The sequence below is a fragment of the Myxocyprinus asiaticus genome, chromosome 25, assembly GCF_019703515.2.
Source record: "Myxocyprinus asiaticus isolate MX2 ecotype Aquarium Trade chromosome 25, UBuf_Myxa_2, whole genome shotgun sequence".
Taxonomy (NCBI): Eukaryota; Metazoa; Chordata; class Actinopteri; order Cypriniformes; family Catostomidae; genus Myxocyprinus; species Myxocyprinus asiaticus.
The window spans coordinates 27,284,242-27,311,120 of NC_059368.1; the positions used below are offsets into that span (position 1 = coordinate 27,284,242).

A 26,879-nucleotide genomic window follows, 5' to 3' on the forward strand; every position below is an offset into this window, starting at 1 on the left:
GCGTCCATTAATTTCAACCCACAATCAGAAATTGCAAGCAATTGTATGGCCTGCGAATAATTTCGTAAATACTTGAATGGCCCTTAATGGGAAAAAGGTTCCCCATGTGCATGCACAAACTATACAACTAAACAAGCTGATAAAGAGTAGAAACCCTGTAATACTGCCGATACCATATCAAAAATACACTTCCCTTACTATTCTATACAACACAACAGAAAACAACCCATGATTTAGTCTGGCGCAATGCATGAACAAAGTTTTGGTATTTCTCCTTCCATACGGTCATAAAATACAGACATACAGTCATACATTATATTTATAATATATTATTTACAGCCCCACTGCCAGACTAGATTGCTTTAATATATACTGTATGTGCGTGTTTGTATTTGGGTGGGCTGGACATGAGATTCATGAGGCAGCAAATGTTGCAGTAGAGCTAATCCATGTGGATTCTTGACTGTTTGGTTATGGAGGCTTTGAGTGATTTCCTGTCATCCTGAAACTGCGGGTGGTGCACCAGAGGGTGTGACTGACATCTATAATACTTTCATCACACATCAATGATGTTGATAGATGGCACGGACTGGTGAAACTGCAACAGGAATGAAGATAAAAAACAGAAGTGTGATCATCTCTGAAAGGCCCATTTCTTCAATGACTTTAATCATTTGGAAAGTACAGCAGTCTGGGAAAGGACTCGGAAAGGATGGTATCTTGGATGGATAGAATGCTGCCGGATGAATTTGCTGCTAAAGATTATTATACTTTATATATGGCCATGCTCACGTTACAGACCCCATGAAATCAAAATGAGAGTTTTGTGGCTTTTAGTCCATGTGTGTTAGCATTGAGGCCACACATAGTGTTCCTAAACATTGACAAAATGTTCTTTTAACAGATTTTGTTTTATTTTTATTTATTTTTAAAATTGTTTTTTGTATTCTCTTCCAGGAAAAAATAATAATAAAAAAAATAATATATATATATATTTTGGTGACTCATGTTGCAGTACCAGTGTCATAAAGTAAAAAAAGCAGCTAACTACATTGAAGCTATTTAAAGAAGAAACTGATTTTATATATATAAGAATCAGATGATATTATTTAATTCTGCAATCACTTCTGATATAATTAGGGAAACATTCCCTTATGAAAATGAACCATGGTATTACTACAGTAACCATAGTTTAACCATGGTATTTGTAGTAAAACTATGTAACCACAAAACTAACCATTGGTACCACAGTCAAGGTTACTACAATAATTCTATAGTTAAACCACTGGTAATTTTAGTAAAGGTTAAAAGCATATATTATTCTTAGTACACACTAATAAACAAGAAAACACCCTATATTATGTAATCAAAATATAGTAACAATCAGCTGCAAAACACTAAATATTTTGCTTCGAAAAAGAAGGCAAAGTCCCTTTAAGGCTGAGCAGGGATCATGGATCATTACAACTACTTTTAATTAACTACTCCCCAACACTGTGCACTACACAGATTTATGGCCAATCGAATGATCTGTATGAGTATGTCCCTCCCAATAAAACCACCTGCAACTGAATAGCAAGTGAAATATCATGGTTTGTGGCTGTGATGTAACTAAAGCAGCCTATTGGCTATTAAACAAAAAGAGAGAAAAGAAAAAGAAGAGATGAGCCCTTTGATATGTCCCACTCGAACTTCCTTTTTCAATAGGAAATATGTCAATACATAAACAATAATCACAGTGATGAATATGCATATATTTACACTGGTGGCCAAAAGTTTGGAATAATGTCTTATGGAAAGAAATTGGTACTTTTACTCACCAAAGTGGCATGCAACTGATCACAATGTATAGTCAGGACATTAATAACGTGAAAAATTACTATTACAATTTGAAATTTTTTTTTTAAACTATTTCAAAGAGTTCTCACGTCTATTTCTCAAACTAGAGACTCTGATGTACTTATCCTCTTGTTTAGTTGTACATCTGGCCCTCCCCATATCTTTTTCTGTCCTTGTTAGAGCCAGTTGTCCTTTGTCTTTGAAGACTGTATTGTACACCTTTGTATGAAATCTTCAGTTTTTTGGCAGTTTCAAGCATTGTATAGCCTTCATTCCTCAAAACAATGATTGACTGATGAGTTTCTAGAGAAAGCTGTTTCTTTTTTGCCATTTTTGACCTAATATTGACCTTAAGACATGCCAGTCTATTGCATACTGTGGCAACTCAAAAACAGACACAAAGACAATGTTAAGCTTCATTTAACGAACCAAATAGCTTTCAACTGTGTTTGATATAATCGCAAGTGATTTTCTTGTACCAAATTAGCAATTTAGCATGATTACTCAAGGATAAGGTGATGGAGTGATGGCTGCTGGAAATGGGGCCTGTCTAGATTTGATAAAAAAAATGACTTTTTTTCAAATAGTGATGGTGCTGTTTTTTACATCAGTAATGTCCTGACTATACTTTGTGATCAGTTGAATGCCACTTTGGTGAATTAAAGAACCAATTACCTTCCGAAACAGCAAAATCTGTACATTATTCCAAACTTTTGGCCGCCAGTGTATGCACTAGTGCAATATGGTAGAAAACTGTAATCCAGGTATAGAAAATGAAAGCCAGGGAATGACATAATCACAGGGCCTGATATTGATTTATCATGTGTTTAAATTCCTGGTCTTTATTGTGTTATAAGCACTAATGGCCAGAGTGGAAAGGGTGAAATGTGAAGCATCTGTCATTGTTTTATCTCTCAAGAAAGTGCCAAGGGAAGAACTACAGCTAGGATGTGGGTGAAAATGAAGCACATGAGAAGACGGATCAAAGGCAAGCAGTGATGTTTCTGAGAAGACACTCTATTTTAGTAGTAGGTCAGTAGTGCCTGCGTTTTATCCACTGCACTTATTATGCAAAACTATATCTCTGATTCTAAAATTAAGTGCCACACATATTTGGCTTTATGCTATAGTCTGTATCTTCATGAGACACAGAATAAGCAAATGCTTTGATGAAAGATCTAGTTTTATTGTAGCTTATTTAAACTGTATTAAATTAAGTTTAATTTGGTAAAGTTTTAGCTGCTGACATATATTATTTATAAACAACCAATAATTATTCTGGGACACTACCACATTTTTGCTCTAACAAATAAATATGAATTCCTCTTGCAAACTGTTAAGCATAACTAATTAGAGGCAGCCAATTAGAAGGAAAACATTGAATTCTAACATTGCTCTCAGCAATATTAGACTCAATATTAAGCTTAGTTTATGACTCATACAAATGGTACAAGAGACCAAGACCCTTAAGCTTTTCAAATGGGCAAAGTGAAGGAATACAGGAGTTTGAGAAGATTAGACAGACTGCCTGTACACTGCAGCCATCATAGTATTTGGTCTCATCCCTCATGGCTGGCAGATTTCATCAGACAAATAGCAAAAAGGTTTTATCAATCAGGTGTATTGGCAGGACCTAGGCAGACAATCTCTGTGAAAAGTGAGATGGATAGCTTTCTAAATGCTTTTCTCGATTCTGTTTTAGTCTTTCTGCAGGTGTTGAAAGGGATTGGGTCGTTTTTTTCCCATTCTCATAGCTCTAAATGCTTATGCTGCGGTTTATTTAGAGCTAATCGAAAGTATGGTGTCTAAATTTACAGGGAAAAGATTTCTCCATTTCAACTCAATCTGTTGTTTTGAAAATAGGGAAATGGGTGAGGTCATAGTGAAAAAGCACAAATCTACAGTGGTTTTGCAATGCAATTTACTTAATCCCCTCTGGCTAAACAGCATGAAGATATGCCAATATTAGTTATCCACAGTATGTGTAATACAAGTCATTAATTAACTGATAAACTGAGTAGATGTTGGTGGGCAATGTTTAAAACTAAAAGATATTGATTGAACTGTAAGATTAATGATCAAGTGCATTGAAGTCCATCACAAATTGTCTGTGGAAGCTGACGTACACTACCATTCAAAAGTTTAGTCACTTACTCATTCTTTATTCATTCTTTATTTATTTTTCATTTATTTTTTTCACATTTTAGAATAATAGTAAAGTCATCAAAACTATGGAATAATAGAAATGGAAATATGGAAATTATGTTGTGACAAAAAATCCAAAATAAATCATAACTGTGTTATATTTTAGCATCTTCAAAGTGGCCACACTTTGCCTAGATTTTGCAGAAATGTACTCTTGACATTTTCTCAACCAACTTCTTGAGGTATCACCCTGGGATGCTTTTTAAACAGTATTGAAGGAGTTCCCATCTATGTTGGGCACTTATTGGCTGTGTTCTTTATTATTTGGTCCAAGTCATCAATTTCAAAAACTTTTTTTTTTTTTTTTACATTTTACGTTTTAGTTTTAGATTTTTAAGATCATGAGAAACATTTCAGTCATGTGACCCCAAACTTTTGAACGGTAGTGTATATGCAGTGTTATAGAATGACAAAAATGACTCGACAGTCAAAAATCAGTTACGGCACATTTACAGTTAGTCTTGCATTTTTTGGCTTACAGATTTAAAGGGTAATTTGCCTCATGATAGAGACAAATCTAAGAGGCAGCAGGGGTAGTTCCTAAAAAAACAAAACTTCTGTCATTATTTATTCACACTTTTGTTGTTCCAAGCCCATGTGACTTTCTTTCTTCTGTGTAACATAAAAAGATGTCAGGCAGAATGTTAGCCTCAGTCACCATTCTCTTTCATTGTATCTTTTTCCATTACTATGAAAGTGAAAGGTGACTAAGACTAAAATTCTGTCTGTGTACCATTAAAGAAAGTCATACGTGTTACAACATGAGGGTGAGTAAATGATGACAGAGCAAAAAAAAAAAAAAAAAAAAAAAAAAGAAAAGAAAAGCAAAACTCTCCATTTTCTCTCCAATTAATTGCATTGATGTTAAAAAAATGGAAAAATGTGTTTGTTTAAAAAACAAAACCATTTCTGACACTGGATGAAGATTGTAAGAGGAATATGTGGTTTAGACAAGCTCCAGACAGCTGCATTATAAGAACAGATGCTTTAAAGAATGAGGTGCACAGGGTGTGATGTCCCACCTTGCTCCGGAGCAGTCCTCCACTGTGATGCTCTGGTGTGCTTCTTTCTGAAGAGGGTTTTACCTTTTCTTTACTGTTGCTGGAATCATTGTCCTTTATTATGTCATACTGCCGGCAAAACAGGGCAATTACGGCTGCGAACACAGAGAAGACATGGTGACATTGCACACAGTGTCTTTATACTGACTCTGATGCAACTATACAAAACTCTGTAGAAAAAGTCTCAAAGGACGAGTCACTGAAGCATCCAACACTAAGGGACAAATGTTGAATAAAACTAATTTCTTCATCTATGTATGACTATTTCTATCTCTCTGTCTCTTAATAGAGATAATAAGAGATAATTCACCCAAAAATTAAACTAACCTAAAATTCTGTCTTCATTTACCAGGGCCATGGGGAAATAGGGGCATCGAGATGATGGTTGTTATTTTCTTTTTGTCAGTTTTTTATTTTTTATTATTATTTATTTATTTTAAATGCATTAAAATATTTTGGATATGTTTTTCTAAAAACTGTATGCTTAAGGAAGTCTTGTGAAGTAATTTACAACACGGAATAGTGTCATAATTATATAAATCATGAGGGCCTTCATCTCAACAACCCCTGAATGCCAAGCCACGTTTGAACTATTTTAACTATTGGAGCACCTAGCCGCGCATCTCATAGTAACACTTTTGGTTTATTATAAGCTGCCGCCAAGCAGTTTAATATTAACATTTGCCAGTAGGCCTACCTTTTAACATTACACTGATATACACATATACTCTTGCTGCAAAAATGTATTCGGCTATGTTCTTGTGTGCTGTGTACTTTGGGCTTTTGAACCTAAAACGTGGATATGTTCTTGTCTGCTGTGTGCAACGGGACCTGGAGGTTACAAGACTGGCATACAGTTGATTGGTATTGTAGCGTGTTTAAAGATTATGTGTGAGTGTTCTGAATGCACTGATAATATAATGCACTACGTTCAATTGTCCTTTCATGTTGGATGATAATGCGAAAGCCGCCCTTCCGGGGGGTTTGGTGAGTGTGCAAGCGCACAGCGCATGGGCGTCTATGAGATAGAAGTGAGTGAAAAGATTTTGAGAGAGAATTGTTCGTTAGCTTCGTGCTGCCTGTTACCTGTTGTACGGCCAAGAATAAATCTCCGAAAAGTATAACGACAGCACTCATTCATTAACCCTTTCATAAGTACCTCAATAGCTGGGCCCCGCAGAACAGGCTGCGCTGGTCAAACGTCTGTAATTTATATTCGCTCAAACAGTTACTCATACAGTCTTTTAAATCACAGAATAAGTTTATTTTATATACATACATCCAACTCGTCACCAAAGTACCACGATAAAAAGTTTATAGCTCTTATACGCACAGTCAATACATCAAACGCAATCTTTCATCGATGCGTGCTGCCATTAGTTTACATTAGTAGCGGTTGTCATTTGTCAAACAAACAGCTACTCAAAGAGTCTTTTCAAGCACATAATATGATTATTTTATGTAACAGACAGCCTAATTGTCACCAAAGTACCACGATAACAGTTCACAGCTTGTATATGCACAGCTTGTCATCATATCTAAACGTGATCTTCCCATGCACACAGCCATGTCTGATTATTAGGTGCAGATGCGGTTTTCATTCACACAAACAGCAACACAAACAGTCTTTTCAGGTATATAATATGTTTGTTTTCTGAAACAGACAGCCAAATTATCACAAAAGCACCACGATAACAGTTTAAAACTCGTATACTCACAGTGAAAACATGCTGATCGAGCATGATTATCCAATGCACGCATCCAAGTCTGTTTACATTAGCGCTTGTCACACACAAACACACACAAAACACACACACACCACGACAGACAGCAAGTGGTGGCGGCAGTGTGTACCTTTATAGAAAACAATTGTTTCTAATTTTAGAACGCAAAATGTTGTCTGCCAGACGCATCTGATGTGCGTCCCTCTTAAAACAACCAGAAAAATACTTTTTCACCGCTTTACAGCTCAAATAATACATAAGTTTTAACAGAGGAATTAATGTATGTGCTTTTATAAAATTATAAGCTTCACATTTTCGCCTTTATACCCTCCAAAAATTGGCCACATTCACTTCCATTGTTCTGTGATTGCCTTTTTCTTTTTTTTTTCTTTTTTAAGAAATCACAGAATATTCCTTTACTTTCATTATTTTTTTTTTCATACATTCAAAGTAAATGGTGACTAAGCCTGTCATTCTGCCTAATATTTCATGTGTGCACAGATGAAAGTTATACTTGTATGAAACAACATGATGGTGAGTAAACAATGACAGAATTTTCATTTTTGGGTGAGCTATTGCTTTAAGTATACAATTAATATCCTGTTCCTTGTCTCTTGAATTGATTTGCATGGTTCATAATTTAGGATGAGGTTTAATTTTTTAGTGGGTTTTGTAGTTACAACCCCAATTCCAAAAAAGTTGGGGCAGAATGAAAAATGCTAATAAAAATGAGATAGAAAAAGAGTGACTTGTCAATTATATTCACCCTTTGCTATATTGAAAGCACTACAACTAGACATTTTATGATGTATTTCCTTGTGAATTTCACTGTTTTTTAAAAATGTACAGTCATTTCAAATCAGATGATTGCAACACGCTCCAAAAAAGTTGGGACAGTCAAGTGTTTACCACTGTGAAATGTCACCATTTCTTCTAATAACTCTTATTAAGCATTTGGGCACAGAAGACACAAGTTTGTTATGTTTAGAAAGTGGAATTTCCCCCCAGTCATTCATAATGTAGGTCTTTAGCTGCACAATTGTACGGGGTCTTCGTTGCCGTATGGTGTGCTTCATAATGCACCACACATTCTCAGATGGAGATAGGTCATGACTGCAGGCAGGCCAGTCTAGCACCCACACTCTCTGCTTACACAGCCATGCACTTGAAATATGGGTAGTATGTAGTTTGATGTTGTCCTGCAGGAAAATGCAGTGACGTCCCTGGAAAAGACAGTGCTGGATGGCTGTATAAGTTGTTTCAAAATTTTTACATATCTGTCTGCATTCATGGTGTTCTCACAGATGTGCGAGTTACCCATGCCATGGGCACTGACACACCCATTGCCCATACAGACACCGGCTTTTGGACTTGACGCTGATAACAGCTTGGATGGCCCTTTTCCTCTTTGGCTCGGATAACACGACAGCTTTGTTTTTCAAAAACGTAAAAAAAAATTTAGACTCTTTAGACCAAAAATCACAGTTCCACTGTTCTACTTTCCATCTAAGATGAGACCGAGCATAGAGATGTCGGCAGCGCTTCTGGACAGTGTTGATGTAGGGCTTCTGCTTTGCATAGTAAAGTCTTAACTTGCATCTGTGGATGCAGCAGCGAGTGGTGTTGACTAACAAAGGTTTACTAAAGTTATCTCAAACCCATGTTCATGATATCCATTACAGATGAATGCTGTTTTTTAAGACAGTGACATCTGAGGGATCAGAGATCATGCGCATCCAGAAATGGTTTTCATCTTGCCCTTTACACACTGAGATTTGACCAGATTCCTTGAATCTTTTAACTACATTGTGCACTACAAAATCCTTCCAATTTGTCTTTGGGGAATATTGTTCTCAGAGTGCTGGATTATTTGTTGAAGCATGTGTTGGCAAATTGACAAGTCTCGAATGATCCTTGCTTTTGAAGGACTAGGCTCTTGGAGGCTCCCTATATACTATGACACGATTGCCTCACCTGTTTAACATCTCCTGTTTCACATCGCCTTGTTATTTCAACTTGTCAAATTGTTATTAGTCTTAAATTGCCCCAGTCTCAACTTTTTTGGAGTGTGTTGCAATCATCTGATTAGAAATTACTGTACATTTTCAAAAAACAAGGAAATTCACAAGGAAAAACATCATATAATGTGTAGTTGTAGTGCTTTAATTATAGCAAAGGGTGAATACAATTTACAAATCACTCCTTTTTGTTTTTATTAGCATTTTTTATACTGCCCAACTTTTTCGGAATTGCGATTGTAAATGTAAGCAGTCTTTGGCACAGTATTACTTTTAAATAATGATCAATTAAGATACTGTACTGTATAAACTGTGTTGTTTTACATTAGTTCTATTAATTAATTCTTCTCATGTCTGCTATTGATGGCACTAGCAACACCAAGGACATCGAGTTGATTCCCAGGGAACGTTCATACTGATAAAAGGTCTACATTGAATGCACTGTAAGTCGCTTTGGTCAAAAGCATTTGCCAAATGAAAACATGTAAATGTAAATTCCTGTATGTAAACAGAGATGCTGAGCCTCTTTTAAATCTCTGTTTCTCAGGATGCAGGGCTGTCCCTGTTCTTCATTTTGGACATGTTTCGCATCCACTGGACTGAGAGGTGCAAACAGAATTCCTTTCAGGAGTAAGAACTGAGCTGTGCAAAGACATTTCTTGTTTGCTGGAGTGGCAGTTGCAACTGAGTGCATGAATAATTTTGTTTCAGGGAGGCAGAAATGTCTTACAAAAGGAGAGATGCACTCCTCTGTTCTCATGCCCTTCTCAATATTCAGCCAGGACATTTAAAATTTTACCAGTTTAATGCAAATTATGGTTTTGCGTGCAGATCGAGTTGGAATGCACAGTGAAATTTTAAGTACCACTAGCGTCAATTGATTTTGTAATTTTTTGAGTGAAAAATTAATAACAATTAACAGATCCATGACTAATTAGAATGTTCTCTCTCTCTAACTCATTCTTGTGGTTAATAATTGATGAGGTAATTTCATGATTGTAAGCACAGTTTTTCTCTGTAGGCATAGCAGGCAGAACACAGTTCTGGGACTAACACAGGGATTAATAAATTCAGCTCATATACCTTGATCTGAATTCAGTGTCTTACCGGCCCACATTAGAAGCACCACCACAATGATGATCATTTCCCCTGTCTGCAGGTGTCTAGCTTTATCCAGGCCTTGAACAGTGGGGTCATCTGTAAGAGGAGACAGAGGGTCACCTGTGAGTGATTGTGTTGAAAACTGAATCGTCATTTTTAGCTGATACAGACTGAGACAACCATTAAATTAAACAAAAGACTGCAAAGCACAAAATTGAAGGTGCACTAATTAATTTTATCCTCCTTAAAAGTTTAACACTTAAAGATATCAATAGTACTTAGTAAATGATGTTAAAAGTCATGTACACTCACATGAGATTAAGAATCTAGCCATAAAAGTAGCCTAATAAGATCTGTTTTAATGTACATAGCTGGGCTGCCAACACAAATGGGAAATCGACATGTTGCTTCAGAAAGTTCATGTGCCATGAAATCAACCCCAAACGGCCGATTTACTGATGACCATATACTGTCATTTTCCATCAGACACTTTTGCACATATTCAAGAGTGAACACATTTCCCTCTTGTCTACAAGACTCGGGATCTCGTCCCATGAAAACCAAAAAGTAATCGCATTCACATAATGCATTTTCATTCTAAAATTAAATTTGTACTCCACTGATGTTTAGGTTTAGGGTTGTGGTTAAAAAAATATGTATTCTATTGACAGTATTACATCATTTACAACTACAAATACTCACTTCTCAACTCAACTCAGCGCCACTCTGTGGACATTTTACCTGGAAATTGAAGCTCACACATGGCTGTACGTTCAACAACACTTCCAGCTTCAGCCACTGGGGTAGTGATTAAAATTTTGGTAAGCACAGACCAATATCAGCAGCAGAAGTTTCGATCTCCTGTTGCCAAAGGGACCCTTTTCACAGACTGTGCTGACACATTACTGGTTATTTAGCAGCATAAATCTAGCAAACTTCTTTATTGTTGCAATTTTTTAATTATTAAGTGTAATTTTATAACATTATACTTTGTTTTATATTACCCTTGAATTAGTAAAAAAAAAAAAAAATTACCTACTACAGATGTGATGAAGTTTCTAATACAGCTGCTGAGAGATTGAAAGTAAATATGCCTATATGCGTATATATAAATAAATATGTTCACTCTTCTGACTGTTGTAATCCATCGCTCTTTTTTTCTTCATTTTGAAAGTTGTGGAAATGTAATAGTGGTGTTTTTCTTTTGATGTTGGAGCAATTGGGTATCCAAAAATTATGTTTGACGTGGTCTCCCATTCACCGCTATCAAAGTTTACCCTGCAATCATTTACTTCCGCGTACCAAAACCTGTAAGTGTGAAAAGGGTCTATTCACTGTGTGATCAGTCTGTATGAGATCACATGACTAGCTGAACACTACTCACTTCATATCATTAGGGTTATTATGACACTTTCGATCACAAAATAAATTAATCAATGCTTAACTGGTTTCTACAATGGCAATGGTAACAAAAGACTATTGCTTTTGCTTGATGGTGCATCCAGGCCCCTAGGTGTCAGCATAAGTCCCAGATGACTGCCATTTTGACCAGCACAAACTAAACAACATAAAAAAAAAAAATTAAATACTAAGCACCTCTTTAACACCAAAGGTTTGTGAATGCATTTTAAAATAAGGATGACTTCTAAGATTTTACACAAAGACATAGGGCCATTAATTAATTTTAGAATGAGGCCAGATGCTAACTTGATTAATTTAACTTTAGATCAGCTCAAAGCTGGTCAATTACCAGCATCCCAATCACTATGACCATCCGACCACTGCTCTGAAGTGCTGCTCTAACCAGCCATCTGTCTTCATTATGAATCCAGTGTTAAAGGGATTGACTGCAGGCTCATTTCCTCGTCCAAGTATCTTTTAACCTATGTGGAGTTGGTCCAGAGCACCACTCTTCCCAATTGATATTCCTCTCTGGATGAAAACAGTGCTGGCTCAGAGACACCTGCTGTCATAAATTGAAAAAGGAAGCCCAGTCAGCCAATTACGAGAAGGATCACATGTATTGCAGTGATTTTCAATTACAGTTTCATGGTATTGAGATGAGTGCTGCTCCGGTTCACATTCTCAGAAGAGTCGGAATAGAAGGCCAGTGTACCGCTCCTCTCATCAGCCCAGTGAATATATATAATGACAAGCGTGGAGGTTTATTCACTCATCTGTGGCAAATGAATTAATAGAATCAACGCAGTATGTCACAACGTGAGATTGTTAAGCAGTTTCTGCACACCCTTGTTGCCTTCCTCAACAGTGATAAGAGTGGGAGCCTCATGTGGGAGGCCATGTTGTAAGTTAACTGGTTATATTCCAAAAGCCCAACAGGGAAGCTCTTTAGAGCCTTTAAAGGGAGCTGTTATGTGCCAGAAAACAAAATGCTTCCTTGCTGTCCTTTGGCACTATGATCCAGCAAGACATCTGATCATTAGTTCCACATGAGTTTGAAGACTCGTGTGCATCGCAATGACATTCTTGTGAAGAACACAATTAAGATTAGCAATTAAGTGCCAGCAAAACCCATAACACAACCCTGATTAAAAGAGGAAAACCAGCTTAGATCAGCACATATTTCCATGCTTGTCTAAGCTTGTTTATGCTGGTTTGGTGCTAGTCTAGAATAGCCAAGTTGTTCACCAGCAAACAATATTGGTCAGCTGGCATAGTCCTGATGAAGTGGGTTAACAACATGGCTTTGCTGGTCATTCAGCTAGACCAGCACCAAACCAGCACAAACCAGCTTGGACCAGCATGGTAAAGCTACTAAGGAAGTTGTATATGGGCATATTTGTAGGTGTACATGCATGTATTTGTATGTGTAAATAAAGGAACGCATTATAAAAAGAAAAGATAATAACAAAAGAGATATAAAATATACTGTCATGTGTATTTTGTTGATTCATGTTTTTCATGTCTTTTATTTTGAAAAGTTTAGTTCCTGTTTCATGTCATGTGTTCCTGGTCATGTGATGTACTGTTTTCCCTCCATGTTCATGTGTCTTGTTTTCATTGGTTCATTGTTTGATTATCTTGTTTAGAGTTCTGTTTGTTCATTGATTTATGTTCTCCCATGTCCAAGTATTTAAGCCCTCATGTTTTCCATTGTTTGTCAGGTATTGTGTTTGGTAATGTGTCGAGTTTATGTCGAGTTTATGTCGAGTTTAGTTCATGTTTATAGTTAGAGTTTATTGGATTTCACTTCTGTAAATAAATTGTACTTGGGTTCTTCATTTCATCGTCTTCGTCATTGCCAGCAGCCACTCATTACATATATGTTGGTTGCCAACTGATTAATATTTTAAATTATATTAATTACATAATATGTTGATTCATTAATCACAAATATTTGCAGAGAAAGGCCCCCAGATTATATATATATATATATATATATATATATATATATATATATATATATATATACTGTGTACGAATATGTTTTGTTATTATCTTTATTTTATTTTTTTGTCATTAATTTATGTCAACACCAGCACAAGTGAAATTCCTTTACTTGTACTTTTGTTTTTTCAGAATAAAGCTTCTAAAACACAACACATGTTTGAATGTTTTCTATAGTGTATTGCCTTTCTATTGATAATTGCAGCCTGATCTCTTGAAATTTCCATGAACATGACAACATTCTTGCAATTCAAAATGTACATGCTGTATAGCACATGTATTTAATTTTAGAATACATTTGGCTGCAGTTTTCCAGTGAAATGTCCAGCTGGTGGCTGGTGTCGTATTCAGACGAGGTTTTAAGGTGAGTTTTAGATGGATGTTTTTAAAACATATAACCTAAAACTTTTCCCTGAACCTAACCAATAGTGTTTTAAAATATAAATGAGACATTTAAAAAAGACACCCTTATCAAATCAATGCCAAAACCTAACCATTAGCATTTTAAAATGCAGAAGCGAAATGAAAAAGCAAATTTTTTTAAGCAACCACACCATTTCGTACCGCTTCTATGACTCTGGCGTGTTACCTCACGTGTCAGCTTGAGTTCATGGCTAGACTTAAACCGCAGTCCTCCGATTCAAAAGTCCAATGCCCATCAGGTGAGCTACTGTGCAAGCTAGCTGTTCTGGAATCAGTGTATATATGTAGGTGGATCTCTAATTCAAGCATTAAAATGTATAATTTTTCAAAAGATGCATTAGAGTAAAAGTGTGTCGATATCATAAAATAGCAGGGAAATAGAGAGAAATATAAAAATGTATAAAGTCATTATCAGCCATTATAGTCATGATTTGAGTGAAAGTGAATAAAGCACACAGTTGTCGTAGTGGCTCTAGTGTTCATTTCTCCTGGAAACTGCAGGGAATTGTACCTGGAGACACATATAACAAGTTTTGCAAAAGTGTATATAGATGACATTACAATGACATCTGGACATAAATAAAATGTATAATTATTTTCAGCCTAATATTGTTGATTTTTTGCTCTGTGTTTGATAGAAGATGCAAAATGATTGATTGAAGATTTTTGTTAATAATAAAAAAAAAAGAAAAAAAAAGGAATGATCGAGACTGATAAAATGTACAAATATAAATATACAGTTACAATATATGTTTATATATTCTATTTTCTATATTCTTCAAGTGGTTTCAGCCCATGCTCATCAGGATGCACATGTTTGTTTGTTAGACCTGCAGGGCCAGGTTTTTGAGTCCTTTGAAGTTTCACAATAATTGAGTCCAATGGGAATCATCTTCAGCTGAGTCTGACAGCACATGAAATATATTGGCCAAAAATACCCCAGCAACAGAGAGATGCGAGTAAAAACTGTCTGGAGTCAGAAAACAAGACAGATTACTCCATGAGTTGGCACACTTTCCTATCCCTCTATTATCTCTAAAAAGACTTGTTTTTCTGTTTAGATATTGCTCATATTCCTTAAAAAATTATAACAAGTTGATTTTGAGATTTGACAAACTGCACCCTGCATTGGACTGTCTATAAGCAAATGGTAAATGCTCCCTGCTATACACATCAATTATTATTTTTTCCTCTTCAAATCTACAGTATGCATTGATGGGGGTAGGGAGGATTGGAAAAAATACAGTATACAGTACATGATGACAAAAATATTTTTATAGGACCAGGGAGAGATGCATTAAAGATGTATTTTCCTTACTGATTACTATTATAATTGAAATGCCTTTTAACATGCAGTAAACCATTGTATGAACTGAGTGCTCGGTTGTAACATGTCTAACATATTTAAATGTTACCCAACAAACAAAGATATTTGAACAATACAGTTCAGTATTTTCTCTGGGAGCTTTGAGAGAACGCTTAAAATATCTATTGATATTGCATCAAAAGGGCTTAGCATATCTCCTTACACTTGTGTTTGCAACTAAGTGAATCAAAATAATGTTTTTGTCACATGATGTTGAAAATACCATTAAAGTTTAAGGGTCATTCTCACGAAGTGTTGACATTTGTGCAAGAAATTTTCAGGAAAATACTATATTTTTCATCATTTTATTTGAAGAGGTTACTGCTCAACTTTCAAGAAATTATTTACCCACCTCAGACCCACAGTACCAGGACTGAAACCACCAATGAAATCAAAAATTTTAATCTGAATAAATTTACCTGAACAATTAAGTTACACCAGCAAAGGGTTAGATCAAGTAAAAATAGATAATTTACAATTGCAGGTTACGCCTGTTTTAAGTGAAGAAATATAACATTTATGTTTTTGTATATCACTGACCAATTCTTCAACTATTACACTCAATTCTAAATATGTGGCTATAGCCTTGCAAAGCACCAATAGTTCTTTGTTGTTACTAACCATAGCCTAAAGCATTACATGATTTCTTTCAACCCTCTCACAATAAGTTTGGAATTCATAAACATATAGAATAAATAACTAAGTAAATTATTATAATTATATTTAATTAAATCTACAATCAGTATTCTTCAGCTTTTTGCCAAGCACAATAAAAGTAAAAAAAAAAAAGAATCTGAAAAAATGATCACTGTTTTTCGCATAACATAACTATTCAGTTTGACAAGGGCAATGTATTGTAAGTGTAATCATAATGAAATACTGATAAAGAGAAACTTAACTCTGTATAAACCTTGAGGTCCAAAAATTATGATGTCACTCTCTTAAATAGGATATCAGAGAAGATCAATCCTTTATTTTAAAAGGTAGGAAATATAACAGCACAGTGGGGGTTTACTGAGACGAATGGGGACATGCAGATGGGCATGTTTTTCATATTCTAATGAAATGCAAACAATGGAAAAATAAAATAATTTTTTTATTTAAAAGTTATTTTTGCATTACACACTAGTTCAGTATGCTGTTAAAATAATGTACTGCAAACAAATACTACCATTTCCTAAGAACGACCCTTGAATCTGAGATACTGTCATTTATTTCTTAGAATGAATTACCTGTATGACATATATACAGTACATCTGCCACAAATGCTTTTATGTTGTATGCCAATGAATAAAAGATATTCGGTAATTATTTTTGTATGAGGCTGAATGGAAAATACTGGTTACCGAGCATATACTGCACTCAAAACTTTGAAGAGGAGAGAAAAATTAAATGAATGAGAAATAGAAACATATTTTAAGGACCTCAAGTGTGAACAGTTTGAGAGTGCTGAATTTCAGCCACTGTAAGTTGATAAGTATGGGGTTTGGACAGTCTTTTGTATGTTGAAAATGACCTTATTTTAAAAAAGTGGGAGTTGACAGTAACTTTGTTTATTATGCCGGACCTTTTTAATCTCACTGTGTGTATAGTTTCTGGCCAGGTTTCTTCCAGCCAGGCCTTTCATTTTCATTTGGATAAATTTAGACTTTGGCCTTATACACACAGATGACAGCGAAGATGAAGTGTAATTCAAACTCCTATAAAAGCATCTATATGAAAGACAACGTCATGGTTACTTTCGTAACCTCCATTCCCTGATGGAGGGAACGAGACGTTGTGTCGGTGTAGTGACACTAGGGGTCACTCTTGGGAGCCCCAAACACCTCTGCTTTTTTTTAAAAAAAAAGGCCAATGAGAATTGCCGAGTGGAATTTGCATGCCACTCCCCCAGACATACGGGTATAAAAGGAGCTGGTATGCAACCATTCATTCAGGTTTTGTGCTGAGGAGCCGAGACCAGGTCCCGGCCATTTCAGCGGATAGTTCAGCGCTGTGGCAAGAGGGACACAATGTCTCATTCCCTCCGTCAGGGAACGGAGGTTACGTAAGTAACCATGACGTTCCCTATCTATACATACTGGCCGGTCAGCGAGTTTCTCCACAAACTCAACTGCCAGAGGGCTAAGGAGGAAAGTCATCCAGGGATCACAGTCTGTGAACACGACTGGGAGTCAAGAGTGCACGTCTTCACCTCAAGGGATGGGAAAGGCGTTATGCGCAAGCGGTGCACCCGGCCAGCTATCCCGGAACTTACCTGCTCGTGCCTGCCAATACACAGGACGAGACCGGCTCAACCCGGAGATTGTAGAACCTTGCAAATGTGTTGGGTGTTGCCCAGCCCACTGCTCTGCAGATGTCTGCCAAAGAGGTGCCACAGGCCAGGGCCCAGGAGGCCACCGCACTCCTGGTAGAGTGGGCTCGTAACCCCGCAGGGGGTGGCATGTCCTGAGCCTGATATGTCATTGCGATGGCGTCCCCTACCCTCTTGATGGAAGTGAGCGCAGTCAGGAGGGCAGTCTTCAAAGAGAGTACCTTAAGTTCAGCTGACTCCAAGGGCTCAAAGGGAGCTCCCTGTAGACCCCAAAGGACTATAGAGGGGTCCCATGAGGGGACGAGGCGTGGCCTGGAGGGATTCAACCTCCTAGCGCCTCTCAGGAACCTGATGATCAAGTCGTGCTTCCCCAAGTACTTACCATCTACTGCACCATGATGAGCCAAAATGGCAGCTACTTTCACCTTCAAGGTGGAGGGGGACAGCCACCCCTCCAGTCTCTCCTGCAGGAAGGAAAGCACCAATCTGACTGAGCATCTCTGGGGGTCTTCACGTCGGGAAGAACACCACTTAGCGAACAGACGCCACTTCAAGGCATACAGGCGCCTCGTTGAGGGAGCCCTAGCCTGAGTGATCGTGTCTACCACCGTGGGTGGTAGGCCACTTAGGTCTTCCACGTCCCATCCAGGGGCCAGATGTGGATATTCCAGAGGTCTGGTCATGGGTGCCAGATGGTGCCCTGTGCCTGAGAAAGAAGGTCCTTCCTCAGGGGAATTCGTCGGGGGGGGCTGTCACGAGGAGCGTGAGATCCGAGAACCACGTCTGGGTGGACCAGTAGGTTGCTACTAGGATGACCTGCTCCTTGTCCTCCCTGACCTTGCACAGGGTCTGTGCAAGTAGGCTCACTGGGAAAATACATATTTACATAGTCCAGAGGGCCAGTTGTGTGCCAGCGCATCTATACCGAGGGGTGCCTCGGTCAGGGCATACCAAAGTGGGCAGTGGGAGGATTCCTGGGAAGCAAACAGGTCTACCTGTGCTCGACTGAATTTCCTCCATCTGAACACCTTCAGGCAGTTCAGCACCGACTGCGCTCTCTCGTTTGTGAGGTGCGCTGTCATTGAGACTGAGTCCAACTCCAAACCGAGAAAAGAGATGTTCTGAACTAGGGAGAGCTTGCTCTTTTCCCAGTTGACCTGAGGTGCCGGGGCACGAGGTCCCTGTGTGCGCACAGCAACTCTCGAGAGTGAGCTAGGATTAGCCAGTCATCGAGATAGTTGAGGATGCGGATGCCCACTTCCCTTAGTGGGGCAAGGGCTGCCTCTGCGACCTTCGTGAAGATGTGAGGGGACAAGGACAGGCTGAAGGGGAGGACCTTGTACTGGTACGCTTGGCCTTCGAAGTCAAACCGCAGGAAGGGTCTGTGTCAAGGTAAGACCAAGATTGAATTCTGATGAAACTCCGGGCGAGGGGGACCAAGGGAATGATCACGTCGGACGTACTGGCTCCTGCCGCCCACCATATGATTGGCCGAGGAGGGGGGAGGGAGAATCTTGTCCTCGTAGTACACTGGCACCAATCCCGTGTGGGCGTGTTTGTGCCACAGCTGGGTGCACAGGGGTGGGGGGGTCCGCCGCTGGAGCGCCATACCTACCTAAATGGGATGGTGGACGGTGGTCGTGACGACGCCCGTGCACACTGGATATGTGACCCAGGAGACGAGGGAACCATTCATCTGTTAGGCTTTTGGGTGCCGCGGCCTCCTGGGCATGCAGCGACAAAAGATTCTCCTCCCGGCCCTCCATCAGTGGATGGAGTGGTCTGTCGACCAGCCCCAGAGAAGTGGGTCTCCTCACCTCTGGGTTGCCCATCTCGGGGGCGCTTTGAAGCCTTCCTCGGATTCTTAGCGGCCGGCCGCAAGACGGGTGGCGTCTGCTTCCTGCGGAGGGCTCCAAGTCGGAGCCGGGCCACGGGGCGGACTGCGGAGGAACCAGTGTTGTTGCTGCAGGAGGACGCCCTTGGCGACGAGCAGACACGGTGCAGGGTCTTAAGCTGTGCCAGGGCAGGATATGTTGTAAGGCCTCTGTCTGCTTCTTCACTGCCAAAAACTGCTGGACAAAGTCCTCGAAGGCATCGCAAAACAGGCCAACCTGGGAATTGGGGTGCCAAGGAACCATGCCTTGTCTGCCTCTCCCATCTTGACCAAGTTGAGCCAAAGGTGGCGCTCCTGGACCACCAGGGTGAACATCGCCTGCCCGAGAGACCGCACCATGACCTTCATTGCCCAGAGAGCAAGGTCGGTCACCAAGCGCAGTTCCTGCATCAATCTTGGGTCAGAACTACCCTCGTGCAGTTCTTTTAGTGCCTTGACTTGGTGTACTTGCAGGAGAGTCATGGCGTGCAGGGCAGAGGTGGCTTGTCCAGCGACACCGCATGACGAAAACCTACAGGCCCTGGATGGGAGCTTTGGGTGCCCACACCAGGTGGCGGTGCTCTGCGGACACAAGTGCACCGCGAGCGCCTTATCCACCTGGATGATCACCGAATACCCCTGGCCACTCCACCATTGAGGGTAGTGAGAGCGGGGGAGCTGAATGACCGGGACCAGGACCGGGCAGTAAAAGGTGCCCCCCACGATCTTGTCAGCTCCTCGTGCACTTCCGGGAAGAAAGGAATGGGCCGTGGGCGGCGCCTCGAGCCCAGGAACCAATCGTTGAGCCACAAGGGTTCAGGGGAGAGTGGAGGGTTCCACTCTAGCCCGACGCTCGCGGCTGCCCAGAAAAGCATGTCTGTCATTTCTGCGTCGGCGTGAGACTGGGTGACCGTGCCCGGAGGAAGCCCAGCCGAAGCCTCTGCGTCAGACTGGACGAGCCTGCTCTCCGATGCAGCACTCGATAACTCATCACCTTCCCGAGCTCCGAACATGAAGTCGAACTCGCGCTGAGACGAGCCGGCGGTCTCGTGCGAGAGCCCGATCAGGGCAAGCGAGCATGCTGGGGAATGGGAGGTCCGTGGGGGGATACCCGGTGGAGATGGTCCCATTGATGTCCCCAAATCGCCCCCAGTGCTAACCGATGCGGCCTCAAACCCGTAGGTAGATGGACCGGTGCGGGGAGCCGCTGGGGGTGACCGCAACCTTGCCATGGTTATGTTCTCGCAATGAGGACATGACTCATCTACAAACGATGTCTCCGTGTGGGCAGTGCCCAGACACGTAAGACAGCGATCGCGGCCGTCAGAAGCGGAGAGATAACGACCGCAACCAGAAATAACACACAAACGGAAAGTCATCTTTAAAAAGTCGTTCTGTGTGTGCCGCTCTTTTTGTGAATGAATATATACTCTTTTAGAATATACTCTCTTATTTTCGCTCTGCCGAAGCGGCCAGGGGCATTCTCTGCACTCCATAGGTGCAGAGGGAGAGAAGCCACTGAAATGCGCGTAAATCCAGCAGTTTTGAGGTGCATCTTTGGAGGGAATTGAATTCAGTGCACTGAATACAACTGCTCAGCTCCGAAGAGAAAATCTGAATGAGTGGTTGCATACCAGCTCCTTTTATACCCATATGTCCGGGGGAGTGGCATGCAAATTCCACTCGCCAATTCTCATTGGCCTTTTTTTTTTTCAAAAAAGCAGAGGTGTTTGGGGCTCCCAAGAGTAACCCCTAGTGTCACTACATCGACACAACGTTGAGTGAGTGACAGATAGGGAACACATTTGTGCTCATTTTTTCATAAAGCAGCATAAGAAATCATTCTAAATGAAGCCTCAACAAACCAAGTGATATATGCTTAGTGATTTGAGTGATTGTTATTTAGTTAGTTTATTATGACCTATTGAGCATAATTCTGAACTACGTGCATCCAGTGAATGATCTGATGATTAATGTCGAGCACTCCATCGGCGACAGTGTGCATATGCCTGGAAGTTAAAAATAGCTTGAAATAGTCAAAAACAGCTTGTTTTATTTGGTTTTGAGAGCTCTGTCAGTTTTCATACACTACATAGAAGAGAAAATCAATAAAAAAAATATCTAAAAACATCTCGACACAACATTTTTTGACTGCAATTGGACTGCTATTAGGGCCCACCACTGCAGTTTTAATACACAGCACATTTCCTTGAGAGACAGCGAGCTGATTAGAAATTGGAGCTGAAAACGAGAGGTAGTAACAAGGTCTACCTTCATCCATGCGTGAAGAGTTCATCAATAATTAATTGGGTTGTAGGAAGGAGAACTGCTGAACACAATGGCAGAACCCATTGAGAATACAGTATTAAATGGAAACTGCTCTGTGGCATGAACATACACATTTGCATTTTAAAAACAAAATGTCAAACAATGGGGGACTGTATCTTAAGGACATAAGTGAGCAGAAAATCATAAGAGGATTTGTTGTTACCTTGGTTTGAACTGTTTGAGGGAAAGCGGTCAGTTTTCTTCAGGGTTCTGAAGTGGACACGTTTGCTGGCTTGACTCTCTCCATACAGGCCAATGGACTGCACCTGGATGATGTAATCTGTCTCCTCTTCCAGGTCCCATAGCACACAGGACCTGCTGGTGGTGTTCACCTCACTGATAAACCTCTGCATTTTGCTGTCCATTCTCTAAAAGAGTAAAACCATCAGTGTAGATCAGCAGCTGTAACAGGACCACAACCACCACAGATATTGAATGTGACATGATATATATTGATATATACTGTATATATATATATATATATATATATATATATATATATATATATACACACACACACACACACATACAGTATACAGTATACCTCTCTGATAAAGCTACAATTTGCCACCTACAGTATTCTCTGATTCTGGATTAGAAGGTCTAAAACAGTGGTTCTCAACTCATTTTGCTTCAGGACTCAGATTTTACATTGTACATCAAGTAAACTGACAACGATAAAAACAGTTTAGATGTGGCTACAAAAGTAACAAAAACAAACAAACAAACAAAAAAAAAACTTAAAATCAGACATTGAAAATTATCAATATCACACCATGAATCATGAACCATTAACCCTTAAATGCATACCCCGGGTCTTTAGTGACCAGGGACCTCATCCATTCTCTCTACCTCATCCATTTTTATTTGTTATGCCCTTACCTCTTCCTTAACTATACTCTTATGAATAGTTTAACAAAATGCCAAAATTGCATATATATATATTTATATATATATATATATATATATATATATATATATATATATATATATATATATATATATATATATATATATTTTTTTTACATTATTGTTTTTAATTACTTGATTATCAAAAGTTTAAAGGGTCATAAGTGATCCAGAGATATGCAATAATGTTGCGATATACTGTATTTTTGCACTTCCATATTATTATGATTACAGTATTTCATGTCTTTACAAGTTCCTTGTAAAGATCTTATTGCTTTGCTTATTACACAACAAATCAGTGCTATTTTCATACTGTACAAATGAGTACTATTTGTTGATTTTCTGTCCAACAATGGTGAATTATCAGTATTCCACTTGCATGTACACATACAATTTTTGCATTTTGGCATCTTCCAAATTTGGCTAGCCTGTACCAAGTGACAGATTAATTTGATCTAATATACAGTAGAGTTTTATTGGACATACAGCATTTGATGCCAACAACAAAATGAATGGGAAGCATTTTCTCCTCCTTTTTAAAAGTTGATAAGCCTATTTGTTTTACTATCCTAACTATGCGTACAGACAGTTGCATGTTATAATGTGCATTTAGCATTGTTTTCCCTGCATCCCTTGACCCTATCAGAACACACCCATCATTTGAGAATCAGTCTAAACTACATGCATTGAGCTGTTCTTTCAAAAACGTTTTAAGGTTCCCCTTGAATTGACCAATTCTGAAGTGTCACCTACAACTTATGCTTGGTAGTTGCTGACATTTCAAACTCCTCACACTGTCTAGAAGTCAGCAGTACAGTAACAGTAATCTCTTTCTGTGAGGTCACCTACTGTTATACTGTAACTACAAATCGCATGGTAGGGCACTAAAGAATCTTCTTAAAGTCCTTAGAGTCTTTCAATTCCATTATAATTCTCCCTTCTAACTAAGTGTTGCATTTAGCTCTGGCTCTGTTAGTCTTTAAAGTCTACAAATAGACCCAAAGCACTTTCCTCTGCCCTTGGGCACTGAGGTTGCCTTTAGGTGTGGGTGAGTCTGATGAAAGTCCTTGGCTAAATGAATAATACATTAATCTGTGAGCATCACCTGCATAATCATTACAGACATGCAGGCATCCTATTGCATAACATGACTGACAGATATATTTGTAATTGCTTGAATGCAGAATGCAGAAAGCCACTTAGACAGAATAAATATCTCCTCAGGAATGTCAGTAAACAAGCATGTTAATCTTTACAATGACAGTCTGACAGACATCACAACATCAACATCTATACCATCCTGAATCTACATATACTGCCATAATGGCATTACTTACTGACAACATTTTTAAATAAAGGGGCAATGGAGGCATGAAAGTTATGTCTATTTTTAAATGTTAATAGAATATTCAAACTGAACATACAATGACAATGTTAACCCTCCTCAATGAAGTACACATACTGCCTAAACTGTGTTTATTTACATTTAAATTAATATTGTGGCATTATTATGTGACTTTAAAACACTCTATGAAATAAAAATGTCAATCAAAAGTTATGTGGCATTTAGCCCATGTGTTAGCTTTGTTCGCTTTTCCTAAACATTGACAGGAAAATGATTTACAGTTTTTCTCTTCCAGATAAATGGACCAAAAATCACTGATGACTCATGTTGCACTGCACTGATTTCTGTCCAATCAGACACTCTCCAGAATGAGAATGTCCCTTCTCCAATACATCCTACAACCAACTAGCAAGAAGTAAATCATGATTCATGATCAAACAAACAAACAAAAATGTTTAAAGTGAATTACCTGTTGGGAAATGGAAAAGCCAATGATGATGTCACCCTCTGGCACCTCCCAGGATACTGTTGCTGAGTCAGCTTTCAGGTGCATGACTGACACATTCACTGGAGCAGGTGGACGGTCTAGAGGCACATGATACAAATAAATGCTAAATAAACTTTTAACCCTGATCTTGATGCCAGTTTATATAGAGTAAAGGTAACTAAACTAACTTATCTCTGATTCTTGAGATAAGGGACAAAACATGATTTAACATAGAGTTTTTATTTTTTAATACTAAATGAATTTGATATGGATATATTTGTTGACAAAGGTCTCAGCTAATGAATGGGATCAGGTTTTTATAAAAACACTTTTTTTTTTCTGAAAATTGACAATTATTCACTTCATAACTTACATCTTACTGTCATTTGTGTCAACTCCATCAGACGCACAAAAAGCATACTATTTTAATTTGATCTATCCAACAAGAGTGTAAAGTCCATAATTATTTTAAAATGGTGTTCAGTAAAGGAGTTAAGTGATGTTCTACTCTGGGGCCATTTTGTTTTTTCCTTAGTTAAAACTGCCTCTATAACCTACAGTAAAAAAACAAACAAAGTGGGGACACAAATTTGATAGGCAGTTTTTTATGGTAAATAAAATTTAAAGTTTACTTTATGTATTGTTTTATATCTTACCTACCTTTCATTTGATATTTATATATATGAATTTGTTGCATTTGTAAATACATGTTTGGCAGTTTAACATTGTGACCTCTTGCTGAGGACAGATTAAGTTACATGTGCTTCCAAGTAAAGCATGCATTTAAAAAAAATTATAATGAAATTATTAAAACATATAAGTAATAAATGCATTTTCCTGTAGATTGAACTTTTTCAGAAGGAGAAGCCCTAGTAAACAATTGTGCTTTTAGATACTTTTTAAAAGTCCTATTTAAGTCAGCTAGTCGTAGACTGCCTGGTAAGGAGTTCAATAATGGCATAATTTTTCAAGTGAAATGAATACTATCTATGTAGCTTGTCATTATTAAGTAGCCTACTCTACAAATCAAAAACAGATTTGCAGCAATACAGTATATTGTTAAATTTATGAGCAATATCACACCATTTGTGCATTATCAAGAAATAAACATGCATCTCTGTCTTACAGTTACTCAAAGTGGATTGTTCTTTGCAACGCCTCCAGAGGTGTGCAGTTATTCAAAAATAATTCACAATTTTCAGGCCTCATTGTGTACAAAGAACATGCTGTATTTGATCAAATGCAGGGTGGTAGTGATGGAAATCCTTTGTTGCTATATATTTATGCTGATTCATTGTTATAACATACAGTAAATGACACAATGACATAACAATTTCACTCTAATCTAAGTGAAGAGACTATCATTCAAAGCCAAGACATATTTTTGAGAAAGTCTCTAAAGCAATAACCTGTCATGACTATTATCAAATAGCATGAAAGCCACGGATAAGCTATTACTTTCCACATGAAGAAACAACAATGTTCCACAGGTCTGAAATATGTTGCCATGCTCTATTGTTATTTGTTTTTCTTTTTATAGACTGTCTGAGTTACCTGCCAAGAAAGCTTTACAATCTGACCAATCAGATTTTGGCTGTATAATATTTACTATACGGCTTGATCACTACTGGCTAATTAGCTTTCTGAGAGTCTACAGTTCTCTCTAAAAGCAAAGCCAGTAAAACACCCAGAGAAGTGTAATGCAATGCTAAATACCTTTTGCATTAATGCCAACCCCCCACCCCCCACTTAAACTGGGATCTTGAAAAGTAGCAAAAATAAATAAATAAATAAATAAAACCAGTATTTTACAAGTTTACCACTTCTTCATTGTTGAAATGAGTCACAGGCCAGAGAAGATGATTTCAGAGCTCTTTAAATGCATCGAGTTAAGACTGCTTAAGGCAGGTTTTGTGTCTCCATGCTCCAAAGTCTGCTTAGTGCAGGTTTTGTGTCTGCACGCTCCAAAGTCTGTGTAAAGACACAATGCCGCATTAAAGCCATACTAAAATATGCCAGATCTGACCCACTTCAGCCCCTAGTATCGCTGGTAGCTCTGATGCAATGCAGCATCAATGCAGCCTTAGGGGTCGTTCACACCAAACGTTTTGTGCAAAAAATAAATAAAAAATGAAGAAGCTAGATGCAGCACATTGGATAGACCAGCAGGTGTCTCTAAATTGTTTTTAACAGCTGCAGTTCTTTTTCCCTATCTGTCACTCACTCGACATTGTGTAGATGTAGTGACACTAGGGGTCGCCCTTGGGAGCCCCAAACACCTCTGATCTTTGAGTAAAGGCCAATGGGAAATGGCGAGTGGAATTTGCATGCCACTCCCCCGGACATACGGGTATAAAAGGAGCTGGCTTGCAACCACTCATTCAGATTTTCTCTTTGGAGCAGAGCGGTTGTGTTCAGTGAGCTGAATTACTCTGCCGATCCATTCACCTCGAAAAGCTGTTGGATTTACGATGCATT

General features: G+C 38.7%; 1 protein-coding gene across 1 annotated transcript in view; it reads right to left on the minus strand.

Annotated features, from left to right (window-relative positions):
- Window positions 1–237: 237 nt before the first annotated feature.
- LOC127416209 (fibronectin type III domain-containing protein 4-like) overlaps window positions 238–26,879 on the minus strand; it is a 54,288-nt gene continuing 27,646 nt past the window's right edge. Inside the window, exons 2-6 of the mRNA XM_051655426.1 lie at window positions 24,384–24,499; window positions 21,824–22,028; window positions 9,955–10,044; window positions 5,067–5,200; window positions 238–598 (exon numbers count right to left, since the gene is read on the minus strand). Of these exons, the coding sequence (XP_051511386.1) occupies window positions 557–598; window positions 5,067–5,200; window positions 9,955–10,044; window positions 21,824–22,028; window positions 24,384–24,499 (587 nt within the window). The 3' untranslated portion in view covers window positions 238–556. The remainder of the gene's footprint in view (window positions 599–5,066; window positions 5,201–9,954; window positions 10,045–21,823; window positions 22,029–24,383; window positions 24,500–26,879) is intronic.